Source organism: Xiphophorus maculatus, chromosome 24 (genome assembly GCF_002775205.1).
Source record: "Xiphophorus maculatus strain JP 163 A chromosome 24, X_maculatus-5.0-male, whole genome shotgun sequence".
Lineage (NCBI taxonomy): Eukaryota > Metazoa > Chordata > Actinopteri > Cyprinodontiformes > Poeciliidae > Xiphophorus > Xiphophorus maculatus.
The window spans coordinates 10,173,803-10,190,737 of record NC_036466.1 but is presented as its reverse complement, the minus strand read 5'-3'; the positions used below and the strand labels follow the sequence as shown (position 1 = coordinate 10,190,737).

Sequence of the window (16,935 nt, the reverse complement as noted above, 5' to 3'; positions counted from 1 at the left end):
CTGTGAAACTAAATGTGAAAACTTATAATACAGCAAAAATGGCCTGGAGGATTAAAATGAAGGTTTAGTTATTATATGTGTACACAGTCAGCTGCATAAAAAATACACAAAGATTTTTTAAAAACTTTATTTGGTCGTTAAACATCCAGCAACCCACATTGCATTAGAAGAATTATGAAAATCAAACATGAACCAATCAGCACATTATCCCAGTGATTCTCTGAGGTTTGAATAAACCAGTAAAATCACAGTAAAGAGCCTGAAGTTCTCTAGAAAACTCAAAACATGAAATATGGAGTTAAAAAAGTAAAAACCAAAACAAACTGAGAGAAATTAAAGCTGAGAATCAATGATGACGTAAAACTTCAAGATTTAGCTTTTACAATGAACATAAAATATATAAAATCTTTTTTTTTCCAGGTTCCACATGTTCCTGAAAACTGCTCTAAGATCAGAGTTTCTGTAGGACATCCAGTTCTAAACTGGTTAAACTGGTTTCTCTGATGGAAGCTGAAGTTTCTCTGCAGTTTCCAGTAAAGCATCTTTTTATCTGTGGAGCTTTGAGGAACATTTTCATGTCAGCAGAAGGAAGAAGCAGCAGAGAAAAGAGGTTTGAAGTGTCTTTCATGGCTTCAAAGCTGAACTGAAAATGATTCCCATGGTTCCATTCTCAGACCATTTCTGGTTCCAGGATGAAAATGAATCAGAGAGAAAAAAGATCAACTTTCCAGTTGAATCCAGTTCAGATCAAAACTCCATGAAGCCTCTAAATGGAGCCCAGTTTGAATTGGATCTTTATTGATCCAAAGAGACAAACAATATCAGACACTAAATGACAGACATGAGAAAATAAACGGGAGGGAAATCTTGGAGGTCAGAGGTCATCATCATGACCCAGTCAGAGTCTCTTTAGACTCAAACTGCTGCAGCTTCAACCTCTGAGGATCAGCAGGACACTGAGACCATTCTCTACTTCACAGAGATCAGTACAACCTGCAGAGAGAAGAAGGAAGGAGAGAGCAGATCAGTGAGTGTTTCCAGCCTCTCTCCAGCAGCAGTCAGTGACGCAGCACATCCACTAGATGGTTTCCAGGCTGCAGTCAGACTGATCTCAGAGCTGTGACCAAGATGAACCCGATCAGTTGTTTCCTGTTGAACTGAGAGAACAAACAGATCTGAGATCAGATCTGCTGCTGCCACAGTTTGATGGATGAGGACCACTGTCTCTAGACATGTTGGACGGCTGGACGCTGGAGTCCAGCTGGACTTCCTGGAGACATGGACACAGCAACAACACTCATCTTCACACCAACACAAACGCAGGAACACAGCAAGCTGCTGCTCCTCTGATTGGCTGATTGCTGTCTCTCTGTCCAATCAGGAAGCCTGAACCATTCTCCTCCCACTGAGAAGCTGCAGCTTTACTGGGAACACTGGATCTTTGCTTTGATGCTAACTGGGTTTAGTTCAATATGCTGACAGCAGCTGGACTCACTACAAACATTTACTTACCAAACAGTCTTTACAAGATTCTTCAGCTGCTGAACATCTGGATAATTCAGGTTGTTTCCGCTCAGGTCCAGTCCTGTCAGACGGGTCGGGTTGGACTTCAGAGCTGAGGCCAAATAATCACAGCTGGTCTCTGACAAACTGCAGCCCCTCAAGCTGAATAAAGAATAAAAGATGTGAGCTGAAGCCAACAGGATGCAGGTTAACCAGTCCAACAGAACCAGTTAAAGATTCTCATCAATATTAATGCCAACAAGCTGCTGCTTCAATAAAGACCTGCTGACTTCAGAACCAGAACCAGAACCAGAACCTGGTACTGGGTCATGTTGTGTTGGAGGATTTTAGTCAGTAAAATCATTCCAGGTTCTGATCAAAGTGTTGAAGCATCAATCATTGATTATTGATTTGTTCCTGTCAGATTCCAGGAATTCACTTTTCTAGACTGGGTTGAATGACCTTTGACCTGCTTCACATGAGGGGGATTTCTACACACTGGGGGTCCGAATGCTGTCCTGTTCTGACCTCAGATCAGCAGGTCCAACTCAGTTACACAGAGGGACTAAATTAAACTCTGGATCCAAGTCCAGGAACAAACTCAGAAAATATTTATTAGAACAGAAGAAATTAATTTGATTTATGATCAATTATATATAATTATTCACAGAAATATCAATAATTATATAATTACATACATCAATGTCTTCAGTCTGCAGCCTTCAGTGTGTAGAAAACCACAGAGCTCCTTCACTCCAGAATCTCCCAGGTTGGTTCTGATCAGGTACAGTTCTGTCAGATGGGTCGGGTTGGACTTCAGAGCTGAGAACAGAGAAGTCCTGCTGGTCTCTGACAAACTGCAGCCATCCAATCTGAATAAAGAATAAAAGATGTGAGCTGAAGCCAACAGGATGCAGGTTAAAACTGAAACATGAACAAATAAATAATAAAAATGTAGAAAATTAATTTCCCTGAATGTAAAAGAAACATGATGAACTGATTCTAACATCTGATCCAGTCAAACTGGTTTAAAGAGTCCAAACCAGCAGAACCAGAACATTTGATCAAAAAGAAACTCAAAGTTTTCTATCAGCCTGGATGAGTTGAGCTATTTCTGCTGGTTCCTGATCATCAGCTGGAGACCCGACTTGGTAACTGGATCAGAACCACTCAGTTTCTTCATTAATGGCCTTGGGTTCTTATTAAAGCTGCTGAAAGCCAATGGAGGCCATTATTTCCTAAGGAGACGTGACCTGATGAAGCATCATCACAGAGACGAGGCTCCAACCGACTGACAGCTGTCAGACTGAAGAGGACGGTTCCTCTCTGACCCGGCCCAACAGAACCACAGCTTCAGGACAAAGCTGAGGAACCTGCTGCTGCTGCAAACCTCACTTTCATTCATTTCATCTAGATTTGCTTTTCTACAATCAGTCATTTCTTAGATTTGGTCATTAATGATGATTTGAACTTGTCAGTGTTTGTGGCTCGACTCTGGAGGAACAACATTTCATTCTGGATGTAAAGATGAGAATCAGAAATAAGAAATAAAACAATCTGAATCTTTACCAAACCAAACTGAAACATCTCCATCATTCATTTACATCATTTGAATTATTTTACTCATTTTGTTCATCAGTAAAAAACATTTTAAAGTAAAAAACTGAAAAACAAAGTTCAATAATCTCAAAGTCTGATATAAGAAAAAAATAATATATAAGGTAAAAAGTTTTAGAGATTTTATTCTGACATTTAAACAGGTTGTTATGAAATAAAATATACTAGAATAAAAGCATAAATTAAACTAATGTTTAAAGTATAAATGAAGGATTTTATTGTATAAATAAAGAAAACAAACCTCAGATTCTTCACTTTACTGACTGAACTCTCCAGGATCTCAACCAGAGGCTTCAGATCAGAGTCTCTACCTACATCTATGTTGATCTCATTTATTTCCAGTTCAGTCAGATCTGGGTTGGACTTCAGAGCCGAGGCCAAAACTTCACATTCAGCCTTTTGGAGCTCAAAGTCACCAAGTCTGTGATTAGAGAAGAAATAAATTCAGTTCTAATGAAATCAATCTGGATCATAAACAGACTAAAATATGATAACAGTGATGTCATCATCTGATCAACATCTGATCTTCAATTTACTGAGTTTGACCCCACAGAGAATCTGTGCAGTTCCTGGTTAAAGTCCAGGTTCTGGTTCTGGTTCTGGTCCAGGCTTCATGTCCTCAGACCTTCAGCTGCAGTCAGATGCTGAAGATCTTCTATCATCTGTGAAGGAAAGTTCAGTTTTCTCTGCAGCACCTGATGGAGCTGCAGCATCAGAGCCTCAAAGGAGCTGAAGCAGCTGATGAAGAGGCTGACTGAGCTGATGAAGGAAACTACTGGAGATGATGGAGAGGAGGAGGAACTGCTCACAGCTCGGACTTGGACTAGACCGTGTGGCTCAGAGGAACAAAGGTTTGGATGTTAGAAGAAATTGTTGGAAATGGTTCCAGCTCTGGAAGCAGAGTTCTCAGAGCTTTGGGAGGATCTGACAGAAACTAGGACTTTTTCTGGAGCCAGACAACAATCACCACATTTTGCTCTCATTTACAAACTCAGAGGAAACTAGTGGGAGGAGGAAAAGTTGGTTCACTAAGTTTCTAACTGGTTTCCATGACAACAGCAGCAATTATTGGGGTTATTTTAAAGTGTCCATCAAACCTAAACAGTGATTTTATTTAAAAAAGACAAAGATCCTAAAAGGAGTAGCAGCTCAATGAGTGAAGAGGAGTTTAAAGTGTAAAAGTCTCTCTGGCTGATTGGATCTTTCAGACAAAATAGATTTTTTTCTAGAGTTCAGGGTTTTCTATTCATTTAAACATGAAAACTGATAAAAAGATAAATATTTTTAAAATGATCAAAATGTCTAAAACCAGAAGCTGCAGCTGTCCTGGATGAGCTGAATGTTTAGATGGTTGAATGGCTGAAATAGTCCAGAGGATGAAGGAAGAAGTTAAAGACCAAAAATATCCAGAAGCAACTTGAAGAAGAAGAAGAAACAGGAGGACAATAGAGCTGAATCAGCATTCACACAATGAAAACATCTGGACTCACCGAGCCTTTCTGCAGTTCCTCACAGCTGGAAGCAGTCTCAGTTGTCCATCATATGATGTGTTGTACTTCTCCAGGTCCAACTCATCCAGAACCTCTGACATCTGCAGCATGAAGGCCAGAGCTGAACAGTCAGTCTCTGAGAGCTCCTTCCCTGAATCCAGCAGCCGTTGGATCTCCTGATAAAATGAGTCGTCGTTCATCTCCACCAGACAGTAGAAGATGTTGATGCTTCTGTCAGGAGAGATATCATCAGTGTTCATCTCCTTCAGGTTGGTGATGATTCTCTGGATGGTTTCTGGACTGTTCTCTGTCTGACCCAGCAGATCTTCTAAGAGTCTCTGGTTGGACTCCACAGTGAGACCATGAAGGAAGCGGACAAACAGGTCCAGGTGGCCATTTTCACTGCTGAGGGATTTCTCCATGACTTCCTCCATGAACTCATCTAGAGATGTTTCTCTGTATTCTTCTCCCAGAAACGTCTTGATCACCTCTGACTTCCTGCTGGTGAAACAGTGGAGCATGTAGACTGCAGCCAGAAACTCCTGGATGCTCAGATGAACAAAGGAGTAGACGGAGATGTCGCACGTCCCTCTCTCTCTTTTAAACATTTCAGTGAACACTCCTGAGAACAACGCAGCATCTTTGATGTTGATGCCGCACTTTTTGAGCTCTTCGTCATAGAAGATCAGGTTTCCCTCCAGCAGCTGCTCAAAAGCCAGTTTTCCTAGAGACTCAATCAGCTTCTTGTTCTCTGGACTCCAGATTGATCTTGTCTTTTTTCCTCCATCATACTTTTCCTTCTTGATTGCAAAGTTAACCTCCAGGAATGCTATGTACATCTCAGTCAGAGTCTTTGGCAGTTTTTCTCCCTCTCTGGTCTTCATCACATCCTCCAGAACTTTAGCAGTGATCCAGCAGAAAACTGGGATGTGACACATGATGTGGAGACTTTTTGATTTCTGGATGTGGGAGATGATCCTGCTGGCCTTCTCTTCATCATCTCTGAATCTCTTCCTGAAGTACTCCTCCTTCTGGGGGTCAGTGAACCCTCTGACCTCTGTTACCATGTCGACACACTCAGGAGGGATCTGATTGGCTGCTGCAGGTCGTGTGGTTATCCAGAGGAGAGCAGAGGGAAGCAGTTTCCTCCTGATGAGGTTTGTCACCAGAACATCCACTGAGCTGGACTCTGTAACATCAGTCAGGATCGGATTGTTCTTGAAATCCAGAGTAAATCGACTTTCATCCAGACCATCAAAGATGAACAGAACCTGGAACGTTTCAAAGCTGCTGATTTCTTTGGTTTTAGAAAATAATTTATGAATCAGTCCTAATAAGCTGAACTTTTCTTCTTTCAACATATTCAGCTCTCTGAAAGTGAATGGAAATATGAAATCAATGTTCTGGTTGGTTTTGCCTTCAGCCCAGTCCAGAGTGAACTTCTGTGTTAACAGTGTTTTCCCAATGCCAGCCACTCCCATGGTCATCACTGTTCTGATTGGTTCATCTCTTCCAGGTGGGACTTTAAAGATGTCTTCTCTTCTGATTGTTTCTTGTTTCCTGGATGCTGTTTCAATGTGTCTGACCTCATGTTCCTGGTTGACCTCTCTAGTTAACCCCTCTGTGATGTGGAGCTCTGTGTAGATCTGGTTCAGAACGGTTTGATTTCCAGGTTCAGCGACGCCTTCAGAGAGACTCTGGAACTTCTTCTTCAGAGACGCTTTATGGTCACTCTGACACCGAATATCAAAATCTGAAGAAAGAGACAAAGACAGGAGAGGAGACACTTCAGCTGAACATAAGGAAAACAATAATTTTTGATATTCTCAGAGACAATTTGTGCATCAGCTTTAATGGATGAGAAAAAAGTAAATCAATAAATAAAAAGCCCAAATTTTATAAAAACTCTGCATGGTAAGAATAACAAAAGTCACGACTTAAAGTTAAAGTTGCTGCTGTTGATTCATTGGGATGTAAAGTTTTATCTTTCAAATCTATTTCAGCTCTCAGTGTTTGAAAAATATTAACACCATTAAAAAGCAACAAAAAACACCTTTCTCTAAACAAGTTTAAAATATAGAAAATCTATATGGAAAATGAAAAATATTCAAGAAATATGGACTTTAGACAAGCTTCTATATCTTCCTGAGACAATATCTGTATATTTTCATCTTATTTCAAGTTTACTGAGATATTTACAGTCAAAATTACACAAAATACTTGGAATGAGAGTTGCAAAAATAGACATTAATTTAATAAACAACTGCATAGACCCATGTATCAAATTGTCCTCTTTGATGGCCTCTGAGGCCACTGCTGTTTTAGCACAAAATTATGGCCAAATCAAACTAGTTCTGATGGAAACAACGTCCAGCAGAGGGAACAGCTCCTGTTAGTTTAGGTTTTATTGAGGTCTGAGTTGTGGTTCACCATCTAACTTCTCATTCATGGAATCAAACTCAGGAAACAGTTTGGATTTTACAGAGCTGAAGTTGGCTTCAGATTGAGCTTCCAATTCAGGAAATGGGTAAAGGGCCTTTACCCATTAGGGCCACCTACTGGTTGAACATTTTCAATCTGCTTGAGTTTAAAAGCTGAAATACTTGCACTCTTAAAATATGGGCTACATTATTCTACACTAATAGCAGAAAACTTTAAACTATAGATTGTGATTAGTGAACATTTGGCCGTAAATCCAGGTAAAAACCAGGATCTGGCAGACAGGGGACAAGTTACTAGTTATCTCTCTGAGTTTTTAACTCTTCACTATAGCATGTAGTTATTGTTTCTAGTATCTTTCTCCAGTTCAGCTCTTGTGGTTTCTGTGCCTCCATGGTCTAAGGATGCCTTGTTGGTCCCCAGATTCTCCTCCACTCCTCTGTTGTCTGCTGCAGCTCTGCTGTCCTCACATTCATCTGCCTGATTGTCTCCAAAACCATTTGGATTTCACAAACTATTCACTTCCTGAAGAAGCTTCTCTGTAACATAACTCCTTACTATATTCTACATTTACCATCATCTGCCAGGCTGAACCTCAACCACACCTTGAACCAGGGAGTTTTTCAGAGACTTCAGTGACCTCTGAGGTTACTCAAAGTCACTTTCTAATGGGCAGAAAGTGATTTAAACTCTATGACAGAGTTTAAATCACTTTCTGCCTAGTGAAATCCACCATGTTCTCCCTTTTCATAGAGAGACATGGTGACCGTGGTCCAGATACATTAAAAGGGTTGAAATCAAACCTGTATTGAAGTTTCACAAATCAAAGCTTTAATGCAGCTTCGTTTAGGGAAAGAAAAAAAACTGCAAACTTGGTTTTAGATATTCTGGCCTGAATAATCTACACCATGATTGAAGTCTACATATTTTAGTTTTTGAAGTAGATCACATTAAAGATGCTCAAAGTAGCGAGAAATTAGGTGGAATTGTCCTTTAGTCATTTCCTCAATTAGAAACTCCAATTTTCCAGCAGAACCTTAAAGGCCTGGTGTAATAACCAATAAAAGTAGAACAAAAATCATTTTCAGCAAGGTCAGATTAACCATATTGGCAGCTGGGCAATTTGCTGACCTATAACTTTTGCCACCTCTCTTTTATTGTTTTATTATACACTTTATTTCTGTTATGCTAAACGTAACATTAATATCAACCAAAACCCGATTGCTGCTCTCCTTAGCCATCCTCTCTGCTATTTCATTCCCCTTAACCTCATAATGTGCTGAAACACAAATAAAATTATCTGTAAGAAACATCAAATTGATTCTATGAAGTGTTTGTTTTATTTAGAGCTGATGACATGTTATGCTGCAACATGACCCTTCAGAGTAAGAGTCTTCACTTATAATTTTAAAAACGAACAAATAAAAAGTTAAATTTGTACATTTATCTTGTGGCCATTTTTTGAACAGGCTCAAATTAAATGAGGACTTTATTAAGCCCAGTTACCTGGACATAAGTTCCAGTTACACCAGCTGGAAAAACACAGATTCAGTTGAAACAACTGACCACAAAAAGACTTTTAAACCTTAAATTTCCAAATCTCAACTAAAGACGTGGATCTGGTTCCACAGAGACGACAGAAGGAAGCTCTGATTGGAGGAGTTCAGTCTCACCTGGAGCACAGCTGCTCTGATTGGCTGTCAGCCGTCCAGATCCTGTTCTGGGTCGTTTCCCATACTGGGGGCAGCTGGTACAGACCGGATCCATCAGAACATTCTGACCCAAAGCACAGCAGGATGGATGCTCCTCCTCACCAAAGCTTCTCCTGTGAAGACATTTCTTCATCACTGAAATATTTCACTAGCAACAGGCTGGAGCTGAAGATGTTCATGAAGGTCCACAAAAAACAAAGGACCAGAAACTGGGTCAGAACAGAACCTCAGAACATTGATGATTTCTGGTTTTAAGTACTTCATTGAATTATATTTGGTATCATGACTGATGCCAGTGTTCCCAGTCTGGAAGATGCTGGGTTTCACTGCTTCAGTGGGTTTACAGACAATCTGAATTGTTGCTCTTCACAAGCTTGGTTGTTTCTGTTTCCATGCAACATTTTAATCCATATTAATTCATTCAGACCTTCATTCAAACTCTACTGATTTACTGACCAACATCCTTCATGTCCAACTTTAAATTAAGAAGTAAGAAAATTAAGTTACTGTTTATTAAAACATTGAAGATCAACCAGTTAATATCATTTAGATTTTATCTCTATAAAGTCACTTGAATCAGTTAGAAAATGGTTTCTTACTTTCTGTCTGATGGTTCAGGTTCATTACTGAAGTCTGGAGGTTGACTTTTGGACCAGTCACTCCTCATAGATGGACTGATGGGTCCTGGAGGTTCTGCTCTGTCCTGATCTTTCATCTTCTGGCCTTTTGGAGAGAGAAACCAGAACCAGTCAGTCCAGTGATCCGGTTCCAGTAACTGTCCTGTGAAGCAGAAAGCTGGTTCCCATCATGTGTTCAGAGGATCAGAGTGAATCATTTGAATGAATGAGTGAACATTTCCTATGAACTAGTAAACTTATTTAGCTCCCAGTGGACTTGAACGCATCATGACTCTATTGTAGCTCTGTATGGAGGGAGTCAGTGAGCAGAAGGTTCTGAGGGAGCAGCAGCTCAGGTCGGGTCCACAGCTCTCCTCCAGACAGAACCGGGTCCAGCTGGGATCTCAGCAACATGTCAGCCTCTGTGTGCAGCTCAGCAGGATTTCCTCTCAGCTCAAGAGACACAAAGCAGCTTTCAGGGACCACAGCATCCAGCTGAGGTACCAGCTGGACCCACTGCAAGGAATCATGGGTAAACAGCTGCTTCAATAGGGGGATGAAGCCCCCAAACACTCAGCGAGGCCTGAAACATATTTAGTCTATTGATCGGATTGAACTTCAAAATAAAGAGACACATTAATACCCACAACTAGAAAAGGAATTATTGATTTTGAGAGCAGAATATGATAAATATTCAGCTTCAAAAGCTGCATCAAGTCTTTTGCGACTCAGGCAAACATTCTATGAACAAGGCAACAAAGCGGGCAAGTTACTGGCATGGCAAATAAAACAGTTAGAAACTAAACAACCAATCACATCTATTATATCAAATGAACTAACCTTGCAAGACCCCCAAGAAATTACTGCAGCTTTTAAGAACTACTATAAAGAATTGTATAAAGCGCAAATAAACATAAAATTAGAAAACATAAATCAATTTTTAAATAATTTAAATATACCAAAATTCTCAGAGGAAGACAAGGACAACTTGAATCTAGAAATGACAAAAGAAGAGATAGGGCTAGCCATTGACAATACGAAATCAGGGAAAAGAGCAAGGCCAGACGGCCTGCCAATAGATTTATATAAGACCTTTAAAGACAAGCTTTTGACCCCATTATTAGACATGTTTAAAGAAATTTTTCATTCAAATTATTTCCCCCCCTCTATAAACGCTGCCATGATTATTCTTTTGCCAAAGCCAGGCAGATCTCCAAATAAATGTGAGAACTTTAGGCCGATTAGTTTGCTAAATTCTGATCTGAAAATAATCTCTAAGTTGCTAGCGCGACGTTTACAAAAGGTTTTGCCAAATACAATTGACCGAGATCAAAACGGGTTTATTTTGGGGAGGCAAGGCTTTCATAACGTGAGGCGAGTATTAAACATAATTCATTATAATAAAGGCACCTCAGACTCTGCTCTTTTATCATTAGATGCCGAGAAGGCGTTCGATAGGGTTCACTGGGAATATCTTTTTCAAGTTATGGAAAATTTCAATTGTGGAAACAATTTTGTAAAATGGGTTAAAATATTATACAATAATCCCTCAGCTGAAATAATAACAAACAGAAACATATCTAAGCCAATAAAGATCAATAGAGGCTGCAGACAGGGCTGCCCATTGTCGCCTTTACTATTCACCTTGGCAATAGAACCATTTGCTATTGCGATTCGCTCACACCCTCGTCTCACTGGAATCACTGTTGGACCTACAGAACACAGGATTTCCTTGTTCACAGACGATGTGATCTTATTCATATCAAAATTAAGTCGATCAATACAAATTATTATGGAAATAATTAAATTATTTAGTGAGATATCTGGATACAAAATAAACAAAAATAAGTCCTCTATTCTATTAATGAATGCAAATGAAAGAACTGGTATTACTATGCTGTGCAGTTGAGGTCTATGATGTTTTATTACAGTAATCATTCTCCACATTGGACTGACATGGAGACTCAGGATTTGAAATTGACTCTGCCTTCATACTTATATTCAAATTCAATATCAAAGCTTCTGAAACATACTAAAAATCAATTTCTTAAGAATATGATAAGAGTATGGAGAGATGTAAGAAAAATTTTAAATGAACCGAATTGTTTATCGTTGTTCAGTCCAGTGTGGGGTAACCAATTTTTTGTACCTGGTAGAGCTGATTTAATATTTAAAGTATGGAAAGACAAAGGACTCCAAATGATTCAGAATCTTTATGTACCAGACTCAGACATACTAATGAGCTTTCAGGATCTGCAACATAAATTTCACCTAGATAGGAAACATTTCTTTAAATATCTTCAACTCAGAAACTTTATAAGAACGAGTCAAAATAATGAGTTGACAAAACCTGCCAAGTCAACTTTAGAAAAAATGTTAACAGAGGACAGTTTGAAGAAAGGTATCATATCAGAATTTTATCACTCAATAATGTTACATATATCAGAAGGATCTCATGATAGACTTAAGGCTTGGAGAGAAGATTTACTGCTAGAGATATCTGAGGAAGATTGGCAAACAGCATGTAAACTGGCCCACACCAGTTCTATCAACACATCTCTTAAAATGATTCAATTCAAATGGTTAATGCGGGTTTATATAACACCAGTGAACCTTAATAGGTATAACAGGGAGATTCCTGATGTATGTCCGAAATGCACAGAGGACAGAGGAACTCTGGTTCACTGCATGTGGTATTGTAGGATAATTACACTGTTTTGGAAAGAGGTAAAAGATGTAATTGAGAAAATAATTTCCAAACAAATAATTCTTGAGCCAAAGCTGTTTGTGTTTGGACTGTACCCTGAAAAACATAATTATACTAAAAATGAACGGACATTTATAAACTTAAGTTTGCTTAATGCGAAAAGATGTATATCAATGTGTTGGAAAAAGACTCATGGACCGACCATAAACCAATGGCTGCAACAGATGTTATCTGCCCTCCCTCTGGAAAAAATTACGTATATATTAAAGGGAAAACAAGATTTGTTTGAGTTCATCTGGAATCCCTTCATTAGGTATGTCAAGGATCTGAACATCTCGGAAGACGGTACAAGTGACTTAAGAACATGATAACTGCAGTTGCCAAAGACAATTCTTTTTGAGGACATATACTGTTAAAATCTCAATTTAAAGACGATATGTAAAATATGTGTTGGGTTGTATTGGAACCAGGATTATGAGAGACATTTTGTTGTACTTTTTTGTTTGTATTTTATTTTGACTTGAACAGGGTAAAGGGCCTTTACCCATTAGGGCCACCTACTGGTTGAACATTTTCAATCTGCTTGAGTTTAAAAGCTGAAATACTTGCACTCTTAAAATATGGGCTACATTATTCTACACTAATAGCAGAAAACTTTAAACTATAGATTGTGATTAGTGAACATTTGGCCATAAATCCAGGTAAAAACCAGGATCTGGCAGACAGGGGACAAGTTACTAGTTATCTCTCTGAGTTTTTAACTCTTCACTATAGCATGTAGTTATTGTTTCTAGTAATCTTTCTCCAGTTCACCTCTTGTGATTTCTGTGCCTCCATGGTCTAAGGATGCCTTGTTGGTCCCCAGATTCTCCTCCACTCCTCTGTTGTCTGCTGCAGCTCTGCTGTCCTCACATTCATCTGCCTGATTGTCTCCAAAACCATTTGGATCTCACAAACTATTCACTTCCTGAAGAAGCTTCTCTGTAACATAACTCCTTACTATATTCTACATTTACCATCATCTGCCAGGCTGAACCTCAACCACACCTTGAACCAGGGAGTTTTTCAGAGACTTCAGTGACCTCTGAGGTTACTCAAAGTCACTTTCTAATGGGCAGAAAGTGATTTAAACTCTATGACAGAGTTTAAATCACTTTCTGCCTAGTGAAATCCACCATGTCCTCCCTTTTCATAGAGAGACATGGTGACTGTGGTCCAGATACATTAAAAGGGTTGAAATCAAACCTGTATTGAAGTTTCACAAATCAAAGCTTTAATGCAGCTTCGTTTAGGGAAAGAAAAAAAACTGCAAACTTGGTTTTAGATATTCTGGCCTGAATAATCTACACCATGATTGAAGTCTACATATTTTAGTTTTTGAAGTAGATCACATTAAAGATGCTCAAAGTAGCGAGAAATTAGGTGGAATTGTCCTTTAGTCATTTCCCAAATTAGAAACTCCAATTTTCCAGCAGAACCTTAAAGGCCTGGTGTAATAACCAATAAAAGTAGAACAAAAATCATTTTCAGCAAGGTCAGATTAACCATATTGGCAGCTGGGCAATTTGCTGACCTATAACTTTTGCCACCTCTCTTTTATTGTTTTATTATACACTTTATTTCTGTTATGCTAAACGTAACATTAATATCAACCAAAACCCGATTGCTGCTCTCCTTAGCCATCCTCTCTGCTATTTCATTCCCCTTAACCTCATAATGTGCTGAAACACAAATAAAATTATCTGTAAGAATCATCAAATTGATTCTATGAAGTGTTTGTTTTATTTAGAGCCGATGACATGTTATGCTGCAACATGACCCTTCAGAATAAGAGTCTTCACTTATAATTTTAAAAACGAACAAAATAAAAAGTTAAATTTGTACATTTATCTTGTGGCCATTTTTTGAACAGGCTCAAATTAAATGAGGACTTTATTAAGCCCAGTTACCTGGACATAAGTTCCAGTTACACCAGCTGGAAAAACACAGATTCAGTTGAAACAACTGACCACAAAAAAACTTTTAAACCTTAAATTTAAAAATCTCAACTAAAGACGTGGATCTGGTTCCACAGAGACGATAGAAGGAAGCTCTGATTGGAGGAGTTCAGTCTCACCTGGAGCACAGCTGCTCTGATTGGCTGTCATCAGTCCAGATCCTGTTCTGGGTCGTTTCCCATACTGGGGGCAGCTGGTACCGACCGGATCCATCAGAACATTCTGACAAAAAGCACAGCAGGATGGATGCTCCTCCTCACCAAAGCTTCTCCTGTGAAGACATTTCTTCATCACTGAAATATTTCACTAGCAACAGGCTGGAGCTGAAGATGTTCATGAAGGTCCACAAAAAACAAGGGACCAGAAACTGGGTCAGAACAGAACCTCAGAACATTGATGATTTCTGGTTTTAAGTACTTCATTGAATTATATTTGGTATCATGACTGATGCCAGTGTTCCCAGTCTGGAAGATGCTGGGTTTCACTGCTTCACTGGGTTTACAGACAATCTGAATTGTTGCTCTTCACAAGCTTGGTTGTTTTTGTTTCCATGCAACATTTTAATCCATATTAATTCATTCAGACCTTCATTCAAACTCTACTGATTTACTGACCAACATCCTTCATGTCCAACTTTAAATTAAGAAGTAAGAAAATTAAGTTACTGTTTATTAAAACACTGAGATCAACCAGTTAATATCATTTATTTTATATCTCTATAGATTCACATGAATCAGTTAGAAAATGGTTTCTTACTTTCTGTCTGATGGTTCAGGTTCATTACTGAAGTCTGGAGGACGACCTTTGGACCGGTCACTCCTCATAGATGGACTGATGGGTCCTGGAGGTTCTGCTCTGTCCTGATCTTCCATCTTCTGGCCTTTTGGAGAGAGAAACCAGAACCAGTCAGTCCAGTGATCCGGTTCCAGTAACTGTCCTGTGAAGCAGAAAGCTGGTTCCCATCATGTGTTCAGAGGATCAGAGTGAATCATTTGAATGAATGAGTGAACATTTCCTATGAACTAGTGAACTTATTTAGCTCCCAGTGGACTTGAACGCATCATGACTCTATTGTAGCTCTGTATGGAGGGAGTCAGTGAGCAGAAGGTTCTGAGGGAGCAGCAGCTCAGGTCGGGTCCACAGCTCTCCTCCAGACAGAACCGGGTCCAGCTGGGATCTCAGCAACATGTCAGCCTCTGTGTGCAGCTCAGCAGGATTTCCTCTCAGCTCAAGAGACACAAAGCAGCTTTCAGGGACCACAGCATCCAGCTGAGGTACCAGCTGGACCCGCTGCAAGGAATCATGGGTAAACAGCTGCTTCAATAGGGGGATGAAGCCCCCAAACACTCAGCGAGGCCTGAAACATATTTAGTCTATTGATCTGATTGAACTTCAAAATAAAGAGACACATTAATGCAACTCTTTTAGTTAGAAACTAGTTTGTTACAATTGATCTAAAATGTTTGTGAAATTATTTATTTTATTATTATTGCTCCATTTAAAAGTTTTGTTATTTTTAGGGTTGAACCGACTGCAGTTTTCTGGCTGATCGATTCCGATTTTGCAGATACTGATTGCTAAACACAGCAACCTTTCAGGTAAGAGTCAGTCTGGATCTGGATGCATTTTTCCAGCAGAGTTTGAGAGACAAAGAGTTTCTTCCTGCTGAAAGGAGCAACAAGAGGAAAACCTGGAAAAAGATCAAACTCAGTGAGGAGGAAGAGAGGAAATCTGTGGACGGCTTAAAGCCGGTTCTGATCCACAGACAAGAGAAACATCAGTTTCTGCTGAACCCCAGACTGATGAGGGACGGAGTGATGTGATTCACTTCCTGCTGATTTCAACAAGCAGAGAAACTAGTTTACAATGTTTTAGTTCTGCTTTTTAGGTTAAAACACCAGAGAGAGTCGCTGCAGCAAGAACTGATGGACTGTAAAAGTTACATTAAGTTCTCAATTTATTTAGATTAAATCTGAAAAGTTCATTATTGCTCCACACAAACAGATCAGCTTTAGATGCTGCTGTCATGGTAGATCATAGCTGATCATTCACCAGGTTAACTGCGCAGTAACTGAGCTGTGTGTTTATAGTGTGTTCAATATTTCTCTTTTTGTTCCTTATAGTCGCATAATGTAACCTCACTTAGCATCACTTTATAAGCAGCAACGTCTCACAATAAAGTTTTTCATTTGATCTAATTCCTTTCTAGATCAGGCCTTCAATAAAGTAAACAGAGCGCTGCTGCGGGGACCAGGCCCTATGAGAGCCGAGCGACCCAGGCCGAGGTGACTGAGGCCCCGGGAAGCCTCGGTGGGTTCATCGGTTAGAAAGGCTCCAGAGAGCCGAGAGACACGGAGGGACCCGGAGCGGCAACACTTACCTCTAGTAACAAGTCAGCAAGTTATTTCCATCCTGCAGCTCAAAATGGAGGCTGATCTGAAGGAGACCAAAGTTGGTTTCAGTTTCTATTTCCACAGGAAGTTACGTAACTTGTGTTTTCCTCTAGAGCCAAAGTTTGATTCATCTGAATAAACATTAATAGTTCAGTTAGATTTAACAGAGTGAAAAAACTAGAGTGAAGATGGAAAAGCTTCAGTATTTCTGTTTTGCTGTTAGTGAAGATCTATCAGTGAGATAGAAGTGAGAACCTACGATTAAGCTGTAAAAAATTATAAACACACTTCCTGTGAGGTCTTTCAAAATAAAACACCGGAAAATATAATAACAGTACAGTTCTAGTTTAAAGAAGCTTAACAAAGAAGCTTTCAAGGAAAAAAACTGTATTGATTAATTAAAATGTTCCCATGTATTTTATTTAAACATCTTCAGTTTGAATAACGCAAAATAAATTTC

General features: G+C 39.3%; 1 protein-coding gene across 2 annotated transcripts; it reads right to left on the bottom strand.

Moving 5' to 3' along the window:
• Positions 1-825: 825 nt before the first annotated feature.
• LOC111607531 (NLR family CARD domain-containing protein 3-like) lies at positions 826-16,710 on the bottom strand. 2 transcript variants are annotated; one of them, XM_023329156.1, is made up of 10 exons: positions 16,463-16,710; positions 14,839-15,019; positions 14,202-14,353; positions 9,361-9,541; positions 8,723-8,874; positions 4,611-6,363; positions 3,362-3,541; positions 2,202-2,375; positions 1,513-1,665; positions 826-993 (listed from the first exon to the last, which is right to left on the bottom strand). In XM_023329156.1, exons 2-10 carry the CDS (start codon positions 14,952-14,954, stop codon positions 984-986), a joined length of 2,871 nt encoding a protein of 956 aa, XP_023184924.1. In that variant the 5' UTR covers positions 14,955-15,019; positions 16,463-16,710; the 3' UTR covers positions 826-983. The 2 variants fall into 2 exon arrangements, with proteins under 2 accessions (XP_023184924.1, XP_023184925.1); XM_023329157.1 differs by lacking the exons at positions 826-993; positions 1,513-1,665; positions 2,202-2,375; positions 3,362-3,541 and adding an exon at positions 3,686-3,782 and having other exon boundaries at positions 16,463-16,708.
• Positions 16,711-16,935: the final 225 nt, after the last annotated feature.

Excerpts from the sequence above, each read along its gene's own strand:
- LOC111607531 (XM_023329156.1), bottom strand. The coding sequence starts at position 14,954 with ATGGAAGATCAGGACAGAGCAGAACCTCCAGGACCCATCAGTCCATCT. Across the intron at positions 3,542-4,610 it reads AGGAACTGCAGAAAGGCTCG|ACTTGGTGACTTTGAGCTCC; the intron begins GTGAGTCCAGAT and ends CTCTAATCACAG. Across the intron at positions 2,376-3,361 it reads AGTAAAGTGAAGAATCTGAG|ATTGGATGGCTGCAGTTTGT; the intron begins GTTTGTTTTCTT and ends TTCTTTATTCAG.